The sequence below is a fragment of the Podarcis liolepis genome, assembly GCF_965112155.1.
Source record: "Podarcis liolepis genome assembly, chromosome: 2".
NCBI classification, from domain to species: domain Eukaryota; kingdom Metazoa; phylum Chordata; class Lepidosauria; order Squamata; family Lacertidae; genus Podarcis; species Podarcis liolepis.
The window spans coordinates 68,971,140-68,992,346 of record NC_139555.1 but is presented as its reverse complement, the minus strand read 5'-3'; the positions used below and the strand labels follow the sequence as shown (position 1 = coordinate 68,992,346).

At 45.4% G+C, this 21,207-nt stretch overlaps 1 protein-coding gene across 1 annotated transcript in view; it reads left to right on the top strand.

The window, feature by feature from the left end:
* The window catches only part of ZFYVE28 (zinc finger FYVE-type containing 28), a 28,408-nt gene extending 9,731 nt beyond the window's left edge, over nucleotides 1-18,677 (top strand). Inside the window, exons 2-13 of the mRNA XM_083488489.1 lie at nucleotides 6,344-6,484; nucleotides 7,338-7,475; nucleotides 8,553-8,755; nucleotides 9,713-9,802; nucleotides 10,261-10,350; nucleotides 11,468-11,569; nucleotides 12,211-12,360; nucleotides 13,587-13,723; nucleotides 15,140-15,253; nucleotides 16,633-16,719; nucleotides 17,200-17,312; nucleotides 17,853-18,677. Of these exons, the coding sequence (XP_083344615.1) occupies nucleotides 6,344-6,484; nucleotides 7,338-7,475; nucleotides 8,553-8,755; nucleotides 9,713-9,802; nucleotides 10,261-10,350; nucleotides 11,468-11,569; nucleotides 12,211-12,360; nucleotides 13,587-13,723; nucleotides 15,140-15,253; nucleotides 16,633-16,719; nucleotides 17,200-17,312; nucleotides 17,853-17,978 (1,491 nt within the window). The 3' untranslated portion in view covers nucleotides 17,979-18,677. The remainder of the gene's footprint in view (nucleotides 1-6,343; nucleotides 6,485-7,337; nucleotides 7,476-8,552; nucleotides 8,756-9,712; nucleotides 9,803-10,260; nucleotides 10,351-11,467; nucleotides 11,570-12,210; nucleotides 12,361-13,586; nucleotides 13,724-15,139; nucleotides 15,254-16,632; nucleotides 16,720-17,199; nucleotides 17,313-17,852) is intronic.
* The last annotated feature ends 2,530 nt before the right edge of the window (nucleotides 18,678-21,207 follow it).

Genomic DNA, 21,207 nt, shown 5'->3' with positions numbered 1-21,207 from the left:
AGTTGATGCCGATCAGAGGTATTTTAATAACGCTTTGCAAACAAGTTTTTGCAGGCCTCCAAAGGTTTTCAACATATGCATTGCTGGCCTGGCTGGATGCCACACACCACTCAGAGAAGCTCTGCTGGGCAGTATTGTGAAGGTGTCATTCCTCTTGGGGCATGGCAGCTGCTTCTGCCTTCCATTGTTCCTCAACTGGAGGATTTGGCCCAGAAAATTATTCCTTCCAATGACAGAAACAGTAGTTTTTGGAGCTCAGTTTCTGATCACCAAAACCTTGCAGCTTTTGAGGAACTGAGGCACCAAGTGAGCTAATGACAGGCCTAGCTAGGGGCTCAGGAAGAAAAATCTGTGTAAGAATCCTAATGGGAGCCCAGTCAGGGCTGGCTCATGTCTCCCCCACCCGCTTCAGAACGTGCTGATTTTTTGGTTCTTGGTGCAAACTGCTATGCCTTAGCTGCTTCACCAGCAAATTATGGCTTGACTTGGGTGGAGGCAGCTGACGGTGTGATTGGTGGAGGTGCAGCATAGCGATGTTTGTGCTCCTGAGATTAACGTCTTCTTTGTGAGAGCTTCCTGCCCTCCCAGCATACCTGAGAGAGGTGTGTGTATATGACTTCATGCCGCAAGGCTGTGCACATCCTGAGATGGCTGCATGATTTCATCTTATGTTAACTCTGCACAAAAGCCACTGCACAGAGTCAGCTGTTTGGGAGCGTTTCCACGTCACACCTGTTTATGAGAATCTCTGACCCAGCTTGAAATTGGTTTCTTATGGCCTTTCCCATCTGGCCGTGCAGTATTTGTTTGTGTCAAATGCCAACCACCACCACAACAACAGATTGGAGACACAAAAGGAGATTTGTGGTGAACAAGTTTGCTAATATACCTGCATGGCAACCTCTGAAGACCTTTCCAGAGAAAAAAGAACTTTAAAAAAAATCCAGTGGTTTTAATGTTATCTCTAGAACAGCCTTTCCCAACTAGAGTCCCTCCAAGATGTTTGGGATGACAACTCCAAGTAGCCCTAGCTGGCATGGTGAATGGTAAGGAATGGTGGCCATTCTGAAGGATGCCATAATGAAGAATGCCTTCATCCTTTGTCAGTTGTACAGCATTGCACTGTGGGGCAGAAGATAGCCTTTCTGTGGTGGGTGTGCAACAGCTAATGTTTCACTATTGGTTTTGCACAGGAGGGTGGGGCTGGAGGAAAGTGGCATACAACTTGCAAGAAAGTGTAATTAAAACAAAAAAAAAATTCAGCAGGTGTGGGTAACCTATCGCCCTCCAGCTGTTGCTGAACTGCAACTCCCATCATCCCTGGCTATCAAGCATACTTGACAAAGCTGATGGGAGCAACTTCTGGAGGTCCAAAGGTCTTCCCCACCCCCTGATTGGCAGGGTTTTTATACCACCCATCAACACAAAGTTCTCTTTGTGGTTTACAATATTCCAAACCCATAAAATATAACAATGTAATATGAACATAAAATCGGAAATAGCATCCAAATAAAACCAGCAACAAGGTCTAGAAAGTGCTCAACCATGTTTTAAAAACTGAAAAGCCAGGGTGGGGGGAGAAGGTCCTTACTTGGTGTTTAAAAGACCACATGTTAAGGACCAGGCAAAATTCTCTAGACGAGGAGTTACTGCAGAAAAGGTTCTGTTGTTAAATGCCACTGAACTGGCTTGTTGTACTCTGAGGATGTGAGCTTTATTCTTTTAACTGTTGCTGGGTGAGACCCTCTCTCCAAGTGCCCACATAGCTCTTTCATGAGCAAAGGAGTTGGTTGGCTGGCCTGTTGGCTGTGATTGCCTGGTTCTGGTGATGTGTTTGCACCAAGTGGGGGAAAAACAGCCTGTCCGCTAGAGATTCTGACAGATAATCTACTCCTACAGTCCTTTGCCCCCCCCCCCCCATCCTAGCTTTTGTGTCCTGGCATGGCTTTTGTTTCCACTGGGGGTGAAGATCCTTACAGAGAACTCCGTCACTTGGTAATCCGTGAGCCCAGCTCTGTATATGCATAGGTGTGTGCTGCCTCATTTACAGAGCGGAAAATTTAACCACAGCATCATGCCAGTTTCTGACTGTCAATAAATGGTCTGTCCTTGGCATTCTGTCTCCCCCTTGATCAGTCTGAAGGCCTGAGCTGGGTTCAGTTCATGAACTAGTTTCTGTACATGCTTAAAGGGTGGCAGTTCCAGAGTAGTTGGGTTAGTCAAAAGCAGCCAAGTGGCAGTGCCGTGACACTTCTCTAAATCAGTGGTTTCCAATTGATAACCCGCAGATCCCAGGGGATCTGTGGCACCATTCACATAACAAAAACTACCATAGAGATATCAACATTTTCAAAAGTAGGGGGTTCACGGCTCGACTTTTGAAAAACGGGGGGTCTGCAGTACTTAGGTAATTGGGAACCACTTCTCTAGATGACTTATCTATTTTTATTTATTTATGTATCATATTTAGAGGCCTGAGGATCCCAAGACAGAAGTGCATAAACTGAAAGCCAACATTAGAAAATAATCTTAGAACAGGCCAATGTATTTTCTATAGGAATATAACAGCAGCAGCAATAAGCAATTGATCCACCGTACCTCACCCTTCCCCGAAGGTTCATTTGTGACATGGACTAGCTCAGGCACAAGCCTCTGTCATTATATGCCGGAAGTAGACAGAGAAAGATGCTTGCTCGTGACTTGAGGGGCTTTGGGAAACCTTTCCAAACTCTGTCATTATCCTGTTTGTCACAAAGGTGGAGATCATGAGCCTTTGAATGTGACCCGTTAGTAATCCTCCCACTCAGCGGAGCCAGGGGTGGACAGTTAGGACAGCCTGCACAGTGATTCAGTCATAGAAGGAGGATTTTTTATTTCAGAAAAGGGCAACCATAATGATCGGGGTGGGGGTGGGGGTGGAGCAACTCCTTAAGAGGAAAGGTTGCCACATTTGGGTTAGAGAAAAGGTGAGAGAGAGAGAGAGAGAGAGAGAGACAACATAATAAAAGCTTATAAATTTGCGCATGGGGATAGCAGAGAACCTGCACAAGCGATGCTGACACAAAGCCCCACATATATTAAGTAAAATAGAAACCTCGCCACCCAACCCCAACCCCACTCATCTCCCCCTCCCCGCCACCTCTTTCCCCCTTTTCTTCCTAATGTCTCAGCAAATGAAACTGATCTGTAAAAAATGTTACTTGGGGGGCGGGGAAGAGAGACAGAGACATTGCACATACTTTTGTAAACCAAGAAAATCTTTAATAAAAATACATAAATAAATAAATAATTTTGCACATGGCATGGAGCTAGAACAGCATAAAAGTACGTATACATACAATGACAATGCATAATTAAAAAATGGCATTTACTCTGGCAGGAGGTGTTGATGGCCACCAACTTTGGGTGGCTTTGAAGGAAGATTGGACAAATTCATGGAGGACAAGGCTGTCAAGGGCTACTAGCCATGATGGCTATACTCTGCCTCCCTAGTCAGAATCAGCAGTGCTTCTGAAGATCAGTTGCTGGAAACCGCAGGAGGGAAGAGTGCTCTTGTACTTGGGTCCTGATTGCATCTTCCCCACAGACATCTGGCTGGCCAGTGTGGGAACAGGATGCTGGACTAGGTGGGCCACTGGCTCACTGACTGGATGAGCCAGCAGGCTCTTCTGATGTTCTGATGAGTTGAAAGGGAGCTTTGAAGTCAAGTAATCCAGCCCCCTGCTCAATGCAGGGTGCAGCTGAAGCATCCCTGTCCAGCCTCTGCTGAAAGGCCTTTAGCCAAAGTCTCCCTCTCCCTTTCTAAATTGTCAAAAAGGGGGAGGCACTTCTGTTTAGCACAAGTTGCTTGTCTCTAGCAGCTTCAAAGCAATAGCTTGAGACTTCTGGCTTGGTCCCAAGGTTAATTTACTCAAATGTGCTGACTAGGCTGCATTTGAGTGGGGATAATCCTGGGCATGTTACTGTTGCCTTTGCCGGTTTCTGTTTGGCAGAGTATGCAATTGCATGGCCTTGATCTGAAGGACAGTCCTGCAAATAAGTTTCCTGGACTTCAGTAATTAGCCTACACAGATTTCCACTCTGCCTAGCTTAGCCTTTCACATGCCGTCTGAAAGAACATAAGGGATTGAGAAGCTTCAGCACCCCCTTTAGAACCACAGTTTCATCAGAAGCAGCCAAGATGGGTGATCCCATTTAAAATTGGTTTGGATTTATAGTACAGTGCAGACATCCCTTGTTTTTTCCAAGGTCATCTGGTGCTTTCTTCACACTGAAAGGGGCAGGTCTATGCCATGTTACTCTCAGAGTCCCAGGGCATGCTTGAGGGGTTTAAAACAGTTTGAGAGGAGGATACAGAGGGTCCCATTGCAAAGGACCTGTGGACCATGTTGTGGATTTAGGGCTCATACACACCTACCGCATTTTCCCGTGTATAACACTCCCCCGTGTATAAGACGACCTCTATTTTTTGGGACTCCAAATTAAGGAAATGGGGGGAGATTGCCCAGAGTTGTTAAGCTTTTTTTGGGGGGGATTGTCTACAGTTGTTGGGCTTTTTTTGGTGGGATTGCCGACAATCACTCACCCGACTGACTGCCGCTCACAATATCCTGCTTGTGGCTGCCACCAAATCGCTCGTCCCCCCCTCTGCACTATCTGTGTATAAGACAACCCCCAATTTTTATCATTTTTTAATAATAAAATTCTTATGCACGGAAAACTATAGTACCTTTTGCCCCACTCTTTCCAGACACAGGTCCATGTCTGAGCGTGGTGGTGGTGATTGTTGCCCCATAGCTTTCCCCGCTCTTTAGTGCCCATTCAGAACTGCAGATTGCCATTTGCTCAAATGTAGCTTTAAAGAGCAGGTTTCTGTAGATAAAGATCCAGAGGGGGTGGAGGGAAAGGGTGCTCATACACAGAGTTTTAAAGCGTGGACCATGCCTGGAAAGAGCAGAGGAAAGTTTAGTGTGGATAAGTCCTAAGGCTGCAATCCTAATCTGGGAGTAAACCATATTGAATTCAGTAGAAGTTACCTATGAATAGACAAAGTTACAATTGTGGGAACCCTGTGAACTCTCCTTAGTTTTTCTTGTCTTGCCCCCACCCTCCCATCTTTTAGATACCATTTTTCTCATTTGTTATTTGCCACAATTAGGCTTAGAATCCACCTGTCAGGAATTGGCATCTTAAACCTAGAGGGTCATTCCTCTTTCATAAGATTTATCATTGTTCCCAAAAACAAATAGCATAGAACAGGCCTGGGGTGTGTGCCTGAGCGCTTTGGTGAACTGGAAGGCCCTCTGTTTGTTTGTTTGTTTTATTCTTGACCTAAATCCTTGCAATCTGGCTGGATACAACAATTCAAGGGCTGCCTTTTGTGCCCAAACTCTGCAAAAGATGTTACTTAATGGCATATGGTTGTATGTATGTAATGACTGGGTGCAAAGTTGCTTCCCCCCAGGTGCCTGAAATGTGATTCTGGTGGTGTCTAGGAACTTGAAATAGATGGCTTCACGTAACACAACATATAATTAACTTATGGAACATGCTGCCACAAGGTGTGGTGATGGCTGCAGGCTTAGATGGCTTTAAAGCGGATTAGGTAAACGTGTGGAGGACGAGTTTGTAAATGGGTGTTAACTACGACTGGTAAGTTAAACCAGAGGCACTATGCCTGGGCTTCTCAGAAGCGTCGGTTGAAAACTGGCAGGCTACTGGGTGATGGGCCCTTGGTCTGATCTAGCGTTGCTCTTTTAAGTTCAAATCTTTCCATCTAAATCTTGTAGAGAATAGGGACTTAATCCTTGCCATGTCTTCTGCCAATAGATACTCATCTTCAAAATCTCTATGTATTTATTTCCTTAGAGCTATTCAAAGCAGTTTCTGAAAGGGATCACAAGAAGTTGCATCAAAGCCAAGGCCTAATTTTCATACACGGAAGATGTAGTAGTAAACCTGTTTCTGGACTGTTCCATTTCGGAATGCAAGTAGCACCTCACATGACTGAATGTTCCTCCATTGCAAAAATAACCTTGCGTTTACTGTTTATTTAAAACATACATCAGGGAAAAAGCTAGACTAAACCCAGAGTGGCTGTAGCAACCCAGTCAGATGGTAGGGGTATCATCATCATCATCATCATCATCTAGTTTTCTGCACAGAGGGAACTCTCCACCTCCCCTCGCAGTAAAGCACATTCAGTCATGTAATTTCCCCCACCTGCAGTCTGAAATGGTATCGTTCAGAAACCAGTTTACTACCACAACTTCTGTTCATGAGTACCAGCATTGCCTCATAGGGATGAGCTGTGAATAAACCATGCTTTCTTATCTCTATTCAGCGCTCCGATCCGAGATTACTGTCACAGTTTTTCTATGCCGATGAGCGAGTGACCCAAGTGGTGACGGAGATCAACTGTCTGGATGTAGAGACAGATCCTCAGCAATACCTGGTTCTATTAAATCAGCTGCACCTTAGTCAGGTAAGGCATTCTCTTTAAGGGCCAAACTAGACATGATGATCAGAAGGGGAGGGAGGGTGGCACTTCAAAGCACAGTATTGATAGGTGGCAGTAGCTGACACACACACAGACAGACACATTTCTAGCTGTTTGCTTGGAGTAACTCCATGACCAAAATCAACCTTGGCTAGGGGGAAAGCCAGCACACAACTCAAAATAAGAGATTTCCAATGGGGAAGTTCAGCGAGGGATTTTGCTTCCCCTTCCTATTCATCTTCTCACTTTAAATGCAAATATACTCCCCAGTTAGGAGATGGCAAGACCCGCATTGATCTCATTGCACCCTCCTTTGGAGATTATTTCCAAAGTACATGGTCTACAGTCCCTGGCTGCTTCAGTGGAGCAGTGCGAATGGCATGCCTCTGACTGGCAAGGATCAAGATGGAGATTATACACTGCAATCATCCAGAGTGTAGTGCTCCCTCAGTGCTTGTGTGCATTTGGGGTTGGCTATTGTTGTTTTTTAACAGAAAATGATTTCCTCCTCTTATTTTAAGAGTAAATTTCCTGTGGCAGGAACAAAAAATGTGGGACACTCTTGGAATATGGAGCGGATGCAGTCTGAGGTCCCCCTCTCCCCCAATTTTCACCTCTTCCGATCAACACAGAATACAGAACAGTGTGTTTTGTCTTGCTAAATCCTCACCGCTGAGTTCCATTTCTGGCTGAGATGTTTGGCAATGGAAATGCCAAAATCTACCCTGGCCCATCAGTAATTTTCTGGGAAGACCTGGCTTCCTGCCTTGTCAGCTCATTTGGTGTCTCCAGAATGTCCTTGTGTTGAAGGTAACAACCACTCTACCCATTCTCCTAGACCGAACTGCTGTCCATCATAGAGCGAATTATGGATGAGTGTATCCCCAAGGAGCGTCATGGCCGTGACTATGTCATCAAATTCCCCGAAGACCTCCTCGTGGACAATCTCCGAAACCACATGCTGTTTGCTGCTGAGGTGAGCCGTGTGGGAGGGATTTCATGCAATCATTGAGCTGTAGAGTTGTACGGGACCATGGGGGGCCATTTGGTTCAACCCTATGCAATGCAGGAATCCAGCCCCTAGCCATCCTTGGGTGGGCTCAAACCACCAAACGTCTGGTTATCAGCCGCAACCACTGTCCCACCTGATTTGGTGGACTAGAACATTCAACCACTCTTTGTATGTTCTGTTCTTGAGTACAGCTCCATTTTAGGCTACAAACACGAACAGCTGGAATAGTGGAAACTCCTAACGCCTTGTGCATCTAGTGTCATCATCTTCTCCTTTTCCTCTTTCGTTACTCACAGCCTGGATTCCTTTAGCTGTGATTTCTCTGGCTCACCTGAGTAGATGATTGCTGTGCGCTTGGGAATTTTGCTTGCTTCATTGGGATGTAATGTGGTTCCGTTCCTGGAGTTAGGCTTTGGCAGTTGCTGGGGGGCTCATCCCAGCCCTGAAATAGCTTGTGTGATATGGCGGGAGAGGCAGTCAAAGGACACGGAGTGTTCCTGAGCTGTCACTATTCCTTCCTGTGTGGTGTAGTGGTTAAGAGTGGTAGACTCATAATCTGGTGAACCAGGTTCGCTTCCCCGCTCCTCCACCTGCAACTGCTGGGTGACCTTGGGCTAGTCACACTTCTCTGAAGTCTCTCAGCCTCACTCACCTCACAGAGTGTTTGTTGTGGGGGAGGAAGGGAAAGGAGAATGTTAGCCGCTTTGAGACTCCTACGGGTAGAAGAAGAAGAAGAAGAAGAAGAGTTTGGATTTGATATCCCGCCTTTCACTCCTTTTAAGGAGTCTCAAAGCGGCTAACATTCTCCTTTCCCTTCCTCCCCCACAACAAACACTCTGTGAGGTGAGTGGGGCTGAGAGACTTCAGAGAAGTGTGACTGGCCCAAGGTCACCCAGCAGCTGCAGGTGGAGGAGCGGAGACGCGAACCCGGTTCCCCAGATTACGAGACTACCGCTCTTAACCACTACACCACACTGGCTCTCCACTGGGTAGTGATAAAGCGGGATATCAAATCCAAATTCAAACGCTTCTTCCCTCCAGTGTTTGATGGCACGCACCTACATTGATGTGGACGAAGCAGATGGGATACGGCTGCGACCTCTGGCCAAGGATCTGCTGTGCAGCTTGGAGTTGGTGCGGACTGTACTCCGGGAACAAAGCCTGAACCAACCTGGACCCTATTCAGAGCCTATCCGCAGGGCATTGATTCGTTTTGATATGCTCTTTGCTGAGTTTGAGCTGAGGTGGGTGCTGAGCAAACCTGCTTCTCAGAGGCATCTGATTGGCAGCTGTATAACTAGATAGGTCTCCAGGCTGATCCAGTAAGGTTCTTACATTCTGACTATTTTTCTCTTTATAACTAATATTTATATACCATTCTATCATGCAAAGGTTCAAGGCAGTGTACAATAATATTGATACATAAGAAAAACTCATAAAAAAATTAAAATCAGAGAGCATCAACTGACCGTTACGGAAATATGTATTCTGAATTGTCTGCATAAGCCTGGTGGAATAAAAGTTTTCAGCAGGCATTTAAAGGTTGAAACAGAAGGTGCTGGCAGAGCATTCCACAGGACTAGGCAGATCACACTAAAGTCTCTCTTTTGTGTTGATGTCAAATGTGTGTCACCAACATGGGGGAACAACCAGCAATATTCCTGCAGGTGATCTCAGTGATCAAGTTGGGATATAAGGGTTTAGGTGGTCCCAAATGTGCCCTGGACCTAAGTTGTTTGGGGCTTTGTGAGTTATCACAAGGACCTTAAGCTTGTTTCAGTAATAGATGGGCAGCCATTGCAGATATTTCAACAATGGTGTTCATGTTATGTGTACATTATTTCGCTTTAAGGAATTGGGCATGTCCATAGGCTGACCTTTTGAGGCAATGCAGTGGATTAAGCTAAGGAGCAGAAAATGGTTCAATGTGGGCAGAAGAGGAGGAAACGTCTAACAGCTACTTTTTAAATATGAAAACGAAAAGATGCTAAAAACAACCTGGCCAGAACCAATAAAAGTAGTGACTGGGCAGCAAGGGGAATCTCTGGAAAGGACCACTGCTGCCTTCTGAAGTTTATGCTGCCAAATTGTGAGTTGCAGAGGGAGACCAGAAAATTAGGGCTATGTCTTGGGCTTGTGTGCAAGGTAGGTGCTGAGAGTGGTGGCTAAGCTGGGTTTCAAAGCTTGTTTCTCTTTTCCAGTTACGTGTCATCTTTAGTCTCGGTGAAGTCGCCCGAAGAAATCTATAGGCAGCAGGAGATTGTTGTGCTCTTCTGTGAAACTGTGGCTAGGTGAGGATTTTGCGCTCTGTGGCTTGGAAAGATCCTTGGGCAAGCACTATCTACCTCTCCAATAGAATGAACGTTCATCTTATTTTATTGTTTTTATTTTATTTGTTTAGATGTATTTATAATCTGCTTCAAACAGCATAAAATACAAACAGTATCATTTTTTTAAAAATACAATCATTTTCCAGAACCAACAAAGCAGTAGAATAAAAACATGTTTTTAAAAATCAAGAGATTAAAGCATAATAAGCAGGGTCTTGTTTTATGGATCAGAGAAAACCTGGGCACAAAGATGGGTCTTTACAAAATCTTATGACGCAGACCAGCCAATGCTCCTTTTTGATGTGGGAAGCTTGGCTCAAGTGAGGTCTAGGATAATTATCTACTTGGACTGGGGATTTTGACTTCTGCCCACGCCTTCCTTCCTCATTTCCTGCCCCTTCTCTCCCTCACTCATCTAGAGCTCTGAAACTTGGCTACTTGACTCAGGAGACGATTGATGGGTATGAACCGCAGCTGATGTTCACCATTCCCCGCCTGGCCATTATCAGGTATGTGGTTTTACCTGTCATATTTTGGTTGAGTATAGAGCCTGGTAGCTCGATAAACTCGAGACATGTGGAATGTTCAATCTGGCAATTATAGCTGTCAAAGCTGGCAAGACAGGTGTGCATTCTTAACCGAAGAAACTGGGGCAAGTCACATGTGTCTAAAAGGAGGTCTCTCATTTTATCTCTTCCTTCATGGTACATAAATCAGCTACACATCTATAAGTTCCTCGGCTCTTGCCAATCTTCTGGGCAGCAGGAAGGTGTGCAATGGCATCTTGGCAGTCCAAACATGTTCCTCTCCCCGTCTCTCATGTGTGTCTTCGTGGTGGTAGGGAGGATGTGACACCCCCAAAAGTTGCCCACCACTGCTCTGGCTCATGCAGTTGGGAAGATTGCTTGCTTGTGCTGTATTTAAAACTTTCGGACTGTCCCTCTCTCCAAATGGCCATCCTCCCTGCCTATTCTTAGTGTGTGTGACTACTTTAGAGGTGGGATGACTTTCCCAAAGCCAGCTGTTGCTCCTTTAGATCCTGATTGGGGCAGCTACTGCCTGAGGTACCAGCACACAGTTATTTGCAAGTGGCCCTTTCCCACCAGTTTTTGCCTTGTCAAATTCCACTCATGGTGGTTCTTCAAAGTACAGCACTATGTTCCCATCTCAGCAGTAAGTGGCTGTGCTACTTTTGAGTGGGTAACACACTGAAAGCTCCTTGGGAAACATAGCTGCTAGTAGGAATTTAGAGAGTGGTGGGCACAAAATATAGGCAGAGCAGTGGCATCAGAGCTGAATAATGCACATCTGCTAACTAACCAAAAAAGTAATTTAAAGTTAGGGAAATTTTGCTATCTTGGAAAAGAAATTAAAAGAGGAAACCTGGACAAGGTTTACTGCAGTGTCCCAGCTTTCATTTTGAGAATTCTCTGCCCAAACGATATGAGGAAAAAGCAATTCCCATTAATCTTTCCCCATTATTATTTTGAAAGTTCTCGCATTTTGGGAAAGACCCCCCACCTCCAATAATAATTAATGTATTAGGAAAAACATACATAGCAGCAGTAGATCAGGAAATCCAATCCTCCCTGTGTGTTTTGTTTTATTTCTTTGCCCCGTACACAGTGGTCTTCTGATCTACCCAGATGGACCCCTCAATTTGGAGCGGAGGCCTGAGGAGATATCCAGAGTCTTTAGCCCCTTTTACGTCTTGCTTAGAAAAATCAGGTGAGTGTCTATAAAAGCAGCTGTTGCACAGGAACTCAACTGGAACTTCACCAGGTTAAGAAGAGTCTGGGTCTTTGTGGAGGGGTTTGTGTTAAGAACCCAAGCTACGTGTTCAGCAAAATCACCTGACTGCGGTGCTTTAGTGCAGTCACGGGAAGGGCTAATATAGCTCATTTGAAAAATGCAATCCCTGCCACCCTGAAGTCTGAAGCTGCGCAATCCAAGAAGTATTCTACCACATAACTTTGCTGATCTTTGATCAACCCTCAGTTAAATGGAAATTATTGCATAAATGTTACTGGTGTCCTTCTCCTGCAAGCAGACATGCAGTTAACAGAGGATGAAGCAAGATGTTCTGGATACATGATCAGAGTTTGTGTGCATGCTGGGGGAGAGATGCAGCAGCAGGTTTCCTCATCAGGGGGTACAAATTATATGCATTTGCACATGGTGTGTCGGGCTTGAGCTCCTTTTTGCGAGCTTGGTTTCCACATTGCACTGAAGCCATACCATAACGAGAGTAGATCTGACCTTCCTTCCAGGGTACTATGTGAGAGCTGGGTTATCCAGTCTGTTCCTTTAGGGCAATTTCAGTGTCTTGTTTTCCTAGATGCCTCCTTTATGAGCCTTCTCCCTTATAGGGATTTGCTGCGTGTGTTGTCCAAGGAAGAACTTTACATGTTGGAGAAGCGTGTACTGAATGAGAGCACTACAGATTCACAGCCCTTCAAGGATATAGATTCTCCTGACTTCCGAGGTGCTGCGACACCACGTGTCTCGGCTGTCCCAAGGTATGACCAAGAACCACTTCTCTTCACCCACCCGCCCTCAGCCCAAAATATTGGAATCTGAGATTGTATGCTGATTTCATTGGGCCCACTGTCCGTGTGGAAAAGATTAATTGCTGTGTTCCGCTTTACTGCGCACCAGATCATGATTGTGCACCACCACCCTGGATCACAATTTAGGTGTGGTGTGGGGAGACTGATATAATGACAATAATATTTTTGGAAAGAGGAGGGTTAAAGTGATGGAGCTGATTCCTAGAGAGAGAGACATACCGTAGAGAAGGAAATGCTAGAACACAATCTAGGAAATGCCTAGAGCAATCCAATCAGAATAGCAGCGCGATAGGCCATCTATACTATACACCTGAGGAAATTTTGTAGCTTTTCTGCCAAGTAAAAATAAAATTGGATTTCTGTTTTTTTTAAAGTTCTGGGGGAAACAAAGCTAAACAGGGAAAGCATAAGAAGGGTTTGTTTTGTTGACAGTGTCATGTAGGTGCTCTGTAAAAGTGAGCTAACAAGGCATGGCTCTTCCACAGTAAAACCTTAATGTGGGAGCCACTAAAAGTGTTATCCATGACAGCATCAAGACCATGGAAAGGGTTCATCAGTACTTCTGCAGGAATCAGGAGTGCTTGTAGGTTTTGAGCAGAGTGTGGACGACATGAGAGGTAAAGGAGTAATTGAAACTTTGCAGCTAGGTGGCAGTACAGTCGTACCTTGGTTAACACCTTGTGATTTGAATGTTTTGGCTCCTGAAGGCTTCAAATCCGGAAGTAAGTGTTCCGGTTTGAGAACGTTTTTTGGAATCCGAACGTCCGACACAACTTCCCATTGAGTGCAGGGAGCTCCTGTAGCCAATCAGAAGCCACACCTTGGTTTTCAAATGTTTTCGGAGAGAACCAAGGTAGTTGACAAACCCTGTCAGAGCACTACCTCTTTCAGCGTTTGAGGAGTCAGTGGCTATTGTCTCTTGGAAACGGAAAGAAGGGGTGCAAAAATCTTAGCTGACCCAAAGCTCATGTGGGAACATTTACTGTATATATTGCTTATCCTTCCCTTGGCATTTGCTTACCTGGCATTCATATATTATGGGAAGATGATGCCTTTGGGTGGTGGTTGTTTTTTGAGGGGGGGGGGAGGGAGAACTTTGAAAGAACAGGAGTGCAGAAGGTGAGAGAGTAACCCCGTAATACCCATTCTAATGCTGCTTGTTCTCTTCTTAACAGGCAGCGTGGGCAGGGGTCTGGTAGCACCAAGGCAGGAGTGACCACACAAGCTCCGCAGACGGCTCGCTGGGCAGAACTGCGAGCCCGTTATACCACTACAGAGGACATGATCCACACACTGTTTGTCTGCATCTCTGGTGAGTACCCTGTTTTTGCTGGATAAGGGAGGTCTCCATCAGCCAATATCCCATAATGCAACTGGGGCATTGGCTGGCAGGTGTATGGTTGGCAGCAGAAGGGAGTTTTTTAAATATATATATATATAAGCAGACAAGCCTCTGTAGATTCCCTGATTTGGACAAACTGGACAAGTGAACAGGTGTTCCTTATGTTTGGAATGTATTCCTACCATTCCTGCTGGTCAAGATTTTGGAAAGGAACAGATATGTCCAAGTGGAAGAACAGCGAACCTGATCATACCTCCAAACAAGCTTCTTGTTGCCCTGTTGTGGAAGAGATCTTGGCAGGAAGCAGTTGGCTTTCTAGAATCAAATAAGCTTTTAGGAGGAGCAGGGCTTGAGATAAAAGTCCCCACCAATATTGCTTATGCTACATGCAAAATGTCTCGGTAAAGCATCCCTTCAAAAATCCACAACTGACAAGAGATTGTTTGCTTTTCCTGCCCAGTTCCTCTTCAACACTCCCCCTTTAACATGCCGACATTTCCTTGGAAGCCAACAGTGGAGGCCCATACTCCCATCTGTTCTGAACAGAGGAGAGGTGCAAAGACCTTCTCTGCCCGAGCAGTAGCTAATGTTAAGTGCCTTCCTCCTGTGACACTGATAGGATGGCTGATGGAGGGGCTTGCCCACACCACTTTGAACTCCCGCCTCTCCTTATCTTTTAGCTGTGACAGCTATTTTGCGGCATACCCCTCCGCTCACAACAGCCATTTTGTGACCGCTGCTCGTGGCAGAATTCTCAAAATTCCAAATGTACCGCCTAGCACACAAAAGGTTGGCGACTCCTTAGTTAAGCATCACAGTGACTACAAGCTGTAATATCCCGATCTGGATATGATGGCAAGTTAGAACAAGTTGTTCTACATGCCATTAAAAATAGCTCAGAAGATGGCAGCTATTGTATTACATGATTAGGGAATAGCATCCATTTTAATAAAATATATATTCATTGGGGCAAGTACTTAAATTTTGCATGACTCAGCTGAAAGTGCTTCACACACATTAGCTAAGAAGCCCAAGAACTTGCCTGTAAAGCAGGCAAGTATTGCCCCCATGTTGCCTAAGGATTTTGAACTGTAAGTTTTGGTTCAGTTCAGATACTGCATGAACTCTCTTGCCTAGCCTTAATCCTGAAGGTTTAGCACCTAAATTGAGAATTAGTCTCTTCGGCAGAAGAGAGTAGTGAAAAAATAGTATCCCGTTGGTTCAGAATTGAGATGGAAAGACTTGCTTGGTTAGAAGCTTGTTGACTACTGTTTCCCTCTAAGGAAGGACTTTTGTGTTAGTTGGCTAAAATCTACATGTTTATCTCTTGCCCTTGTGTCATTGTGCAATGGATATTACTCAAATTGCTGTGTTGTGTTTGGGTAGGAGTGGCAGACCAGCTCCAAACCAACTTTGCAAGTGATCTGCGTGCCATCCTGAAGACTGTATTTAAAATTGTGACATCCCGGGCAGAGGAACAGGAGGTGACAGACACTGGCCGTGAGTGACACTCCTTGACTCGTGCATGGTTTCATAGCATTTCCTTAGTGTTTGCATGTGCAGAAGCTAGGTATGGCATGGGCATGTAATGCTGCTCCACTAAAAGTGCTGGGCAGTCATGTTAGTGACACATACTGAGTCATTTATACTGTCATGCAGCCTTCCCCAACCTAAGGTCTTCCAAATTAGTATGACTAATGGTCACAGATGGGAATTGTATTCCAAAACATATTGGACCAGCAGGCACCAGATTGGGGCTAGCTGTTTGTAATACTTAAATCAACCCTACTTAAATTTCAAGGACTCTGGGGCTGTTTCATTATTTTCTATTTATTTATCTCAACATACATATCTTATCTCTCTCTCCTAAAATCAGACTTGAGGTGGCTTACAAAAAAATAATCACAGAATTCACAAACAAAATAAAAGCAAAATAATAACAGCAGCAAAAACTGCGTAGTGGAAACCGTATCAGCAACCACAAAGAAAAAACTTCATCAGAGGCTGCACTGGGGGGAAAGTCTACCATAATCAATAGAACACTCTTTGGTTGCCTCTTTGGGGGCAAAGAGGCAACCAAATGAATGTCTGTTGAGAAGTAATTTCATTTTCGGCACCACAACTGAAAAGAATATTTTATCTTGTGCTAATTACTTCTGTTGGCTAATGGACCTCAGAATGAGAGCAGGGCTCCTTTAGCTACATGTTGGTACTGTGTCTCTGGAACTGAGTTTGTTAATGACACCCTTGCTCCAGTGGCGTAGCGTGGGTTGTCAGCACCCGGGGCAAGGCAAGTAATTTGTGCCCCCTAACCTGTGGATTTGCGCCCCTAACCCGTGGATTTGCGCCCCCTAACCCTAACCCCCAGATGTTGCGCCCAGTGCGGCCGGCCCCCCTGCACCCCCCACGCTACGCCACTGCCTTGTTCTAAGCCCAATAAAACATTCTCTTTCCTCAAAGGATTGCTGCTAATTGCAGTGTGACTTTGCTCAATCCAGGTTCCTGCCCCTTCGTCTTTCAGTTGTGCATTAGACCAGTGAGCATGGGGGTGCAAATTGAGGTGAAGAACATGGAGTACTTTTTAGTTCTTCATATAAGCATAGAAAACACACACTCCAAGCACCACATTGTGGCTGGTGCTTAGGCATCATCATCCCTCTTTCTCCCTCCCCACTTTAAAACAAAGTTGGGTATGTCTGATTATGTGTCTCCCTCGTAACATGTAGTTGGACCCCTTTTTTAAGGCTAATGAATGGAACATTTATGGGAACATACAGCTGAGGTGTCTATGCCAGTTGTATCTTTGCCCTAGCACAGATGCCTTTTCCCTGGAGCAGTAGCAACTTGCATGCTTATAGCTTTTCTTTTTTCCTTTTCAGAGGTGGAGGTCCATGTGCTACCAACAGCTTCTCAGCTGGCAGACTGTGCTCTCTGCTCCAGAAGCCGGGGAGGCACTGGGAGAGAAGGTGAGAGCCCAGAATGTGAAACAGGCCTCTTCCTGAGCATCTCTATTGTCCTGGGGAATTTGGTCTGAGCTTCTCTCTCTCACTCTGCCAAGCCTTCAAGAAAGGTTTATCCCATGTTCAAGGATTTATTATGCACAGGCAGGGACCCTGGGCTGGCCTTGCTGACAAAAGGAATTTTGCTCTTTGATTTGCAGTAAGCAAAAGATCCTGCACAGTCCCCCTCTTGCCTTACATTTTAGGGGCTGTGTTGTCCAAACCGTGCCCCACTCTAGAGCCCCATGGCTTTTCCTGAGGCTTTGTGCCTGGGGAGATAACTCATGACTCCTTGTGAACTACTTTCTGCTTTGTCACTGAATAAACATATATCTCTCTGTAATTGGAGTTCTCTTAACACATTTTAGCTGGGGGAAGTTTTATGGCTCTGACAGACTTTAGAAGACATGTGGCCATGTCCCCAACTCCCCTTCTTTTCTTTTCCAGATGCCTTAGCACCACCAGACTGGGTGCCAGACAGCACTTGCAGCCACTGCATGGCTTGCCGTGTGCCTTTCACCTTTCTTCGCCGACGGCACCACTGCCGAAGTTGTGGCAAGGTAGGCGATGGGGCTAAATAAGGACCTCCTGGGACTTTCATTCTAGTGGAAGCAGCAGCAGCTGCAAAAGCACCAGGCAGACCATGCCTGTGAACACTTTAACTATAGCGTATCTTGTCATGGGCCAGGGCTTGGGCTTGGTGTCCTCCATATCTTTTGGGCTGCAACCCCATAAGCCCCAGACAGCATGGCCCAGTAGTCAGGAATGAGGGAAGTTGTAGTTTAAAGCATATAGGGGGTCCCTGGTTGGGCAAGACTGGCTTACATTCTCCCCTGGAAAGATGCCTTAAAAGAAATATTGTGAGTAAAGGTTGTCCCTGAAAGGATGGCCTCTCCAGATGGGAGGAATGGGGAGAGGTTGCAGTAATTGAACAAGCCTGCAATCCAAGGCCCTGTTGGGACCTCTGTTGGGTCAATCATGTTTTTTATTGTTTCTTGGCCAAAGGATTAGAGCAACCACATCTCTTCCATGTGAAGTGGGGCTTGCAGTACCACATGGCCCTCAGCTCTATTTGACGCACAATCTTATTTCCTCCCCAGATCTTCTGCTCTCGCTGCTCGTCACACTTGGCACCTCTGCCCCACTTCAAGCAGCTGAAGCCAGTCCGCATTTGTACACACTGCTACACCACCCACTTGCCTTCCACTAGCAAAAATACCAGTTGATTGGAGCTGCCTCAAACACCTTCTGTGCCTGTGGAGACACCAAAGACTTTGGAAGTGGCAACAGCCTGTACTGTCAGCAAAGGACTGTGGGCACAACCACACTTTGCTGTTTAATATAAATAACTCCCAGTGGGATTCCTTGGGCTGGAGCTAGAGCTTGCTGCAGAAGATGTTTCGGCAAGCTCTTGTAAATGACAGTAAAAGCATCTTTCCCCCCATTAATCTTTCCTTAGAGTAAATTGTGGCCCATGGAGGGATTGCCTGGTGCTGGTTGCCTGGCTTTTGGGAGAGCCCCATGATAGTCACCAGTCCTGTGGATTTATTTTTGACAAATCTCTGAGGTTGCATTACAAGATTTGGGTGTATGTGCAATAAGGGCTTTATGGAGCCTTTCACTGGAACTGAAAGGCAGGATCTCTAGTTCAGCAGCAACCTTGTGGAGGATAGCCATGACGTTTTGCCCACCAGCTTCTGATACAGCTAAGGGCTTCAACAGTCTTCATATGCAATGTATTTTCTTGTAAAACTCTCCTGCCACACTGTTGTGTGGAAGACGCTTTTGAAGCTTCTCCAGGAGATTTATAGCTCCTTTTTGAAACCAGGCAGAGCTGGTTCTTCTCCTGAATACTTGAATAAATGCTATCTGTTACTGTTGCCAATTTGTCTTCTCTGGGCTAAAAAATAAACACTTTTGCTGAATTAACTGTTGGATACTGAGAGGCAGAATCTGCTGCTATACTTCTTTCCCCAGGAAAATGCAAATACAAATTCTAAACCTTCCGTGTGTGTGTGTGTGTGTGTGTGTGTGTGTGTGTAGTTTCCCCCCCTCCTTCAGCTCACACTCCGGCCATCCCCACTCCTCTCTGTGCAGGTTTGATGAGCTACATCACCTGCCTTCCAGCATCAGATAACCTCTTTGATATACAGTCATACATCGGGTTAAATATGCTTCAGGTTGAGCATTTTCAGGTTACGCTCCACGGGGACCCGGAAGTAACAGAACGCGTTACTTCCGGGTTTTGCGGCTCGCGCATGTGCAGACGCTCAAAATGATTTCACACGCATGCGCAGACGCAGGTTGCATTCGCTTCAGGATGCGAATGGGGCTCGGAACGGACCCCGTTCGCATCCAGAGGTGTCACTGTAAATGGAATGGTAGGTTACATTGAAAGTGTTTACAGGGATTCATTTGTTCATTCAGCCTTTCACATGGGTGTCCACCTTCAGCAATTAATGCTGCCAACACTTTGGCTGTAATTCCGCCTCTACCAAACCCCTTGATTTTCATCCCAGAAACCCAGTGCAGAACTTCCCTCTGTCCTTCATATGACCATCTCCCCAGCTGCATTTGGAGTGGTGACTATTTTAAAAGCATAGCCAGCTCCACTAGTAAGATTTATTATGAATTTTCATTATAATGCAATTGTCAGCTTCCTCTCACATTTGCTTTAGGAGGTAGTGTAGGAACAGGGCTGACAACAGTTTCCATCAGTGAGGGTGAGGGCAGCAGAGGATTAGGCCTTGGCATAACTTAAGGTATATGGTAGACCTACAGTTCTGTACACCCCTGCCTAGGAAAAAGCCCTTTTGAACTTGGCAGGGCTTACTTGCAGCCGGCACCAATAGGATTACAGGCCTTCTGTTTTACTCTGCAAAATAGCAGAGGATATAATTGTGTTTCCATTTCTCCTTTTCCATTACTGCAATGTTTCCCTGCAGCTACCCATGAATCAACCCCACCATGTCAGTTGTGTTAATATTTTTGCAGCAAAGACCTGGGAGGCCCCCTTTTCCATAGAAAAACCTTTGGTAGATCTTTGGGCATTTGCAATAGTATTATTAACCTGATAATGCCACGAGCCCTTTTCCTGGAAGGTTATACCCAGGTATTTAAAAGATGATACCTGTTCAATAGGTCGATTGTCAATTCTCCATTTGTGTCTCATTCTTTTTTTAGAGAACACCATAACTTTGGATTTGCTATTGTTAATTGTTAGGCATTACAATAAACAGTGAGAGATCTTAGAAGTTTTCTTAGGTATACACAGGAGAAGGAAATTAGAACTGCATCATCCGCATATAAGAGAACTGGGAGGGGTGTAGTAGCCAATTTAGGGGGGTGGGCATTTTTTTTCTCCATGTTTCCTATTAAGGAGTTAATATAGAAGTTGAATAAAGTAGGCGCAAGGACACAGCCTTGTTTGACACCATGGTAGGTTTGGATTTCCTTGGGTAAATGGCCCTGTCGGTCACACCTAACCCAGACCCGAATGTTTCCATATAAACTGCAGATGAGACACAGTAGACGTCTATGTTTGAGGAGCTTCCCCACCGTGTCTGTCAAAATTATAACCGTGTGGATGTGGTGAAGCGTATACATTCACAAGCCCAACTCTATAAGGAAAATATGACTACCTTATGTGACTGGAAATCAGTCAGGATATGCAAGTTAAACACACACACACTTACTTTAAATTATGCATGTTCATGTAAACTATTGTATTAAATAACAGCAGTATGTGACAGGTAAATTTGGTTTTCCCTATGAGAAATTATCTTGTTGCACTATAATAGTGAGCCCAGGTTGCTTCTCTCACAGAGCACTCTTCTTACCCTCCCCAACCACATGAGTTGTGGTGACAAGAGGAGGCCTTAAATTCTCTTGCACCTTTCCCATCCATGCATATAGGAAGCTGCCCCAAGGGAGGGCACTGGATGGGCCATCTGCCTCAGTGTTGCCCACTGACTGGCAGCTACTCCATAGCTGTCAACCTTCCCTTTTTTTGAGGGAAATTCCCTTATTTCAGCGCCGTTTCCCGCTGCTATCCCAGATTGTTAGATATCCCATAGACTGTCTCTGGGACAGGTGAGGCTGCTGATCCCTTATTTTCAAATCCGAAAGTTGACAGTTATGCTGCTGATCCCTTATTTTCAAATCTGAAAGTTGACAGCTATGAGCTACTCTCTGCAACAAGGAGTCTTTGCTAGTCCTACCTGGAGATTGCACCTGAGACCTTCTGCATGCAAAGCACCTCCTCTACTACTGAGCGACACATGAACCGAGGGGTTCTAGTCTAAATTGTCGAACGAAGGAACTACTCTGAATTCTGAGGTGTTAAAAGCCTGACCTCCTCCTAGAAGCCTTATTTTAAAAAATCCCTCACGTCAATATACAGTACTGTATTCCCGCTGGAGAGCGATGGCCCCGCCTCCAATTCAAATTTGAAGC